Genomic DNA, 6,143 nt, shown 5'->3' with positions numbered 1-6,143 from the left:
AACACTGAAGTCCCCTTGCTAAGTTTCCACTCACCTTAAATAACCTCCAAGGTGAACTTGACCTGAAGGAGGTGAAGGCTTTGAAAACTACAAGCCATTATCTGTCTCACACCTATCAACCAAGGTGAATGTTTACATGTCTTATCATTGACATTTAGGACCTTGCCTAAGGTGGAAGGAGATGAGTTATTAACTTCAAACTTTCTGCATAATCACTTAGAGTCGAACTGCACATGCATGTAACTAGAGACTGTATAACTCATCTCCTTCTACCTTGGGCCACGAACTTATCAATCACTCCGTGCTGGGGACCATTTCTGGAGGTCCAAGACGCCGACTTCTACAACGAAGGCGCCGTATGCTTCATGACGGCTGGACTAAGTGCGTAAATGTAGGAGTGGACTACGTACATTGAAAAATAAATGTGCTAGGTTTTCTAAAATTGACTCCTACCTTAGGCCATGAACTTATCAATGTCCCCTCGTAAACGTAATGCAAAGCAAGCACGACAGTGCCTCCACTTCCTTAAGCGTCTGCAGCCATTCACAGTCTGTACATATAACACCAGGTGGGATTAGACCATCTGAACTGCACGGACAAAATGGTCAAAACATACTTTCCTGAGAAAGGCAGGCTGTAAACTGACTTCCTGACAGGTGCATGTTTTGTCAATATTTTCTGTTGCTGGATTCTTCACGAAGCTGATGGAAATCATTTCTTGCAGTTGACCACCCTGTTGAACATTGGTCCCAGTGATATGGATGGGAAGCATTTTCCCGACTTCATGCCTCCATATTCCTATGAGTACTCGGGCTGTATTCTCCCCATTTTATTTCGCACAGGGTTCACTGTGCCATTAAACCAAACAAAAGTGGTCACATTCAGCATTCTCAGAAGACAAGGGCAAACTCATCACCTAAAATCACAAATGTATAACATGCAGTGTTTTTAAAAAAAAGTATGATAATATAACCATCTTGGAAAATTCACTAAAATATACAAAGTAACAACTTTAATGGATCCAGAAATTATACTAGTGTTAACAGGTTTCTAATCAAGAAATAAAAAATTCTGGGCAAAATAATCTGCCAAATTTTCAGGTTGCAACACCCGCTTAACTACATTTATTTAAAAACCTACAATATGTACATTAAAGAATTCACTGTACAATTCACCATGAGAAAGCATTTTTGAACTATTTGGTGAAGACATCAGTGGGAAAAATCATCACCAACTTCTTGTAAGATAAAATAGTGGAAGCTTTGCTTTCAATCAAAATATTCAAACTATACAATATGGACAAACATCATATTAACAGAAAAAAAAATGAGCAGCATTATTTAAATAAAACATCCTGGATTTCCTACTCACTTTTTCTTTAGAACTATGTTAACCAACTTTAAAAGGAAAAACATGTACACACATTTTCTCTCAAGACAAATTAAAATGATATCAAAATATCTACAAACAAATGTCTTGCAAAAAAAATGTTCAAAATAGGCATTGGTCTGAGGACTACTCCACTGTATCTGGAGCATGAAGGCCATGTGGCTAAAGGCAATTTTTTTCCTCCACATATGCTGAATGTGGTTACAGTTTTATCGGTTTGTGTTTGTACATCAGTTCAGTTCATCGTCTGAGCTTCTTAAAGGGTCCTGCCAGATGCTCAACAGTAATATATCTCCCAAAGGCAAACTCAAATTCTTATTTTTTTAGTAAAATATTCATTTGGGTAAACCAGATGTATCTGGTTCAGCGTTTGGAATGTAGAAAAAGTTTGTTGTTGCCACATAGAACAGGATGACCAACATTTCTATTTTCCTGTACATCAGCTTCTAAAAGTAATTATTGTTTCCGTAAGAAAAATACACACTTTCTGATCCCGTATATCTGATTGATAATGCCATGCCATGAAAAATGCCATGCTCCTAAGCCGCTAAATGTTCACATAATTTCAAAATAATGAAATATTTTACTTGCAATTCAAAATTTGTAGTCTTAAACAGAAAACAGTCACAGCTACATACTCCAGTGGATGGTTTTGTTCCCTTTTCATATGTCTCACTACCGGCACAGGTAAAGGAGTCAAAGCAATTATGATCGAGCTTGTCTTGGGGAGGCTTCAACACAGACCTTATTATTATAAACTGTAGTTACAACATATTCCCTGAAGCTTCAATTCTTCCATTCTTTTACACATTATATGAGAATGTGAAATTCTGAAGCTTTTGCTTCGTAGAATTTTAATTGTCCTGAGTGCTCGTAAGTGTGTTTGGGTGCTTTTTGGTATTTTTAAACCTGTTCTGACACCCACTTTGTCCATAGCACTATGCATAAACAGAACAATGTCTCGGCATAATTTGGCACTGATAATAACTAGCAGTCTCAACTTCAAGGACACACACTCCACATGACAGCAGTTCTTCTCACATTTAAGTGTTCGGTTACGTGCAGGTCTGTACCTCAAACAAGGTACAAGTCTTCTGTGCTATCTGAAGTAAGCAAAGTGACAGTCTGGCAGCTTTAGCAGTTCCTCGTATCCTGTGCTGACATGTGAAGTCATATGGAGGTCTCATCACTGCTACTATGTGTGAAAAGGACAAAAGGAAAAAAAAAATGCATGATCATGATTACATGTTCGAGAATCATGTGATGGAAAGCAATTATGCATTTCATCACTGGAAGTGTATGGTCGACAGTGAGAAACAGCCTCAAATTAATTATGCACATGTTTCAATGGAGAAAATTAAAAAACAGAAATCTACAGGTTTGATGAGGAGAGAAAAGGCATAGACATTAGTTTATTTCATAAATAGAGATATATATATATACATTTTAATTAATGACAAATTGATCTGTTTTTGTTAAATTCAAAGGTGAAAACCATTATTGAACATAATAAATATCAAGCTCCCATCTGCTCCTTCACAGACAATCCATTATGCAGAATGTTTCCCTTGCAGACAAACCGTGCAAATTCATGATATTCTTTATCAAGTCTTGCATCTTATATTTAATGTTGATTATTTCAAATATAGTTGTGTTCAGTTCCATAGAATAACATTTGCACATTTCCAGGAGCAAAGAAGCCAGCATGTATCAAACAGTATTGATTTCACTGTCCCTACCAAGCTTTCAAATCTCGATTCAATGTCTGACCGTATTTTTTTAAATTTGTTTCTTAATTGTCAAAAGTAATCTTAAATTGTACTAGACACTTCCTTCATTTGAACCATGCATTTGCTGATGGAGTAAATCTATAATGATATCACACAAACACAGGCATAACCCTCCCCACATTCAAAGACACCTTCAGGAGGCAGCATTAATCATTAAGGACTCTTGCCATCTTGGGCTTGCCATCTTCCCATCAGGGAGGAGGTATAGGAGCCTGAAGACCCACACTCAACTTTTTAGGAACAGCTTTCTTCCCCCTTTCATCAGATGTCTGAAGAGTCCATGAGCAGTACCTCTCCATACTTCTTTGGCGCTATTTATTTATTTATTCTTGTAACTCATAGTAAGTTTTACGTCCAATTATCTGCAGTTTCTTACACAACTCTGAACATGGAATGTTGGCCTTTATTACAAAGGGAATTGAGTACAAGAGCAAGGAAATCCTCTTGCATTTGTACAGGGCCCTGGTGAGACCACACCTGGAGTATTGTGTACAGTTTTGGTCTCCAGGGTTAAGGAAGGACATCCTGGCTGTAGAGGAAGTGCAGCGTAGATTCACGAGGTTAATTCCTGGGATGTCTGGACTGTCTTACGCAGAGAGGTTAGAGAGACTGGGCTTGTACACGCCGGAATTAAGGAGATTGAGAGGGGATCTGATTGAAACATATAAGATTATTAAGGGATTGGACAAGATAGAGGCAGGAAATATGTTCCAGATGCTGGGAGAGTCCAGTACCAGAGGGCATGGTTTGAGAATAAGGGGTAGGTCATTTAGGACAGAGTTAAGGAAAAACTTCTCCCAGAGAGTTGTGGGGGTCTGGAATGTACTGCCTCGGAAGATAGTGAAGGCCAATTCTCTGGATGCTTTCAAGAAGGAGCTAGATAGGTATCTTATGGATAGGGGAATCAAGGGATATGGGGACAAGGCAGGAACCGGGTATTGATAGTAGTTGATCAGCCATGATCTCAAAATGGCGGTGCAGGCTCGAAGGGCCGAATGGTCTACTTCTGCACCTATCGTCTATTGTCTATTAGTACTGCAACTGGGGAAGTGGGTCAATTGGAAAGTAACAGATGATTGGGAAATGGGTGATACTATTCAACTGGTATCAATAGGTTAAGTTATTAACGATTCTATGTAGGGCCTACATTGTTTCTTGGCCACCATAATTTACTCTAACTGGAAATTGCCCACTATGTTATCTACAAAAGATTTTTTGATGTTGGCTTTTGCCACAGCATATAAAGCCCATTATTGCTGCCTACAGCATTGAGTATTTAAAAATGAAAGTGCTGAGGAAATTAAAAGCCAAGGTAGCAGAGCTGCTGTGACATCACATATAACTTCATGGAAGAATTGGTTACATGGGAAAGGAACAAAGGTTTGTGTCCTAGTTAATTAAATGTGAGGTAACAAGTTCTGTATTGCCTTCTACTGAAAATACAGACCCCTTTAAATCAGGGGTCTCTCGTATACCCATGATAGGACTTGTTAAACTTGGCTTTTAAAGAAAACTTTTAATGATAATTATTCTACTAATAAGTTTTAGAAATGCTATTCCTCAGTATTTTCCCTTTTTCTAGTGTAATACTATGATTTTGCTCCTTCCTGACTGTTTTTAACATGTGTCTAACCAGGAATCACTCATAAGCCATTGAAATTTGGATAATTACATGCAAGAATAACTCATTACTAAAATACACAAATTAATGCAACAGAACTGTAACAATAACAACATAATCCTTTGAGATCCCAATTACATGTTAATTGCAATGCAGGACAGTGTGTAACTCTAGATGGCATGAAACAATTATAAGGTGAAAAATTGAAACACAGAAAATAGGTGCAGGAGTAGGCCATTTGGCCCTTCGAGCCTGCACCGCCATTCAGTATGATCATGGATGATCATCCAACTCAGAACCTTGTACCTGCTTTCTCTCCATACCCCCGATCCCTTTAGCCACTAGGGCCATATCTAACTTCTTAAATATAGCCAATGAACCGGCCTCAACTGTTTCCTGTGGCAGAGAATTCCACAGATTCACCACTCTCTTTGTGAAGAAGTTTTTCCTCATCTCGGTCCTAAAAGGCTTCCCCTTTATCCTTAAACTGTGACCCCTTGTTCTGGACTTCCCCAACATCGGAAACAATCTTCCTGCATCTAGCCTGTCCAATCCCTTTAGAATTTTATACGTTTCAATAAGATCCCCCCTCAATCTTCTAAATTCCAGTGAGTATCAGCCTTGTGCTGTTCAATTCATTGACCACAAGATGGCAGAACTGAATGTTCACTTCCATAACATACAAACTACAACAATCCATCAATATATCTTAATACCAAATAACCGGATGAATTTTCATTCCCACTTAATGGCTCTCTCCTGCCACTCACAATGATGTGCAAATAAGTGCAAACTCATAAACTTTCACAACAATGATCATCTATTACACGACTTTGCTGAAATGTTGGGATAACTTTAACTGACCAAATATCATCCACTTACAACATTCCTACATTAAACCTGTACCTTACAACATGAAACAGTTGATTAAACACAAGAAGAAAAATTCAAGTGAAAAATAACTTCCAAGTATGCCATGAATTTATATCAAGAAATTAATTATTTAGGATTGTTTAATATCTTAGGCTTAAACTTCTAATTTTCCTATTTTAACAATTATTTTAAATGAAATTTAGCTAAAGGAAAACCATATCTCAGGAGTAATTTTATGGCTAGTAACTAAAGATTATGCTGCTGACATAAGTGCCCTTAGTTTAATAATTTTATTCATTATTGATTTGAAAAACACCTGCAATGGACTGAGCTGCAATTAACAATGCCTTTTCTGCATTACACTCATGTCTTGTAATATTTTTCCACTTTGCTGGTCAGGTCCTTTTGTGATACCTTTGGTTCGGCACAAGCTAAGTACAGAAAAGACATCACGAGTGAATCTGCAGATG

General features: G+C 37.8%; 1 protein-coding gene across 2 annotated transcripts in view; it reads right to left on the bottom strand.

Moving 5' to 3' along the window:
* Window positions 1-1,084: 1,084 nt before the first annotated feature.
* The window catches only part of celsr2 (cadherin, EGF LAG seven-pass G-type receptor 2), a 337,925-nt gene continuing 332,866 nt past the window's right edge, over window positions 1,085-6,143 (bottom strand). Inside the window, exon 35 of one of the 2 annotated variants that reach the window (XM_059950392.1) lies at window positions 1,085-2,584. In XM_059950392.1, coding sequence (XP_059806375.1) covers window positions 2,560-2,584 — 25 coding nt within the window. In that variant the 3' untranslated portion in view covers window positions 1,085-2,559. The remainder of the gene's footprint in view (window positions 2,585-6,143) is intronic. The other variant, XM_059950393.1, reaches the window with a different exon arrangement.

This window comes from Hypanus sabinus, chromosome 25 (genome assembly GCF_030144855.1).
Source record: "Hypanus sabinus isolate sHypSab1 chromosome 25, sHypSab1.hap1, whole genome shotgun sequence".
NCBI lineage: Eukaryota > Metazoa > Chordata > Chondrichthyes > Myliobatiformes > Dasyatidae > Hypanus > Hypanus sabinus.
The sequence above is the reverse complement of the archived record's forward strand: the minus strand, read 5'-3'. Positions and strand labels throughout refer to the sequence as shown.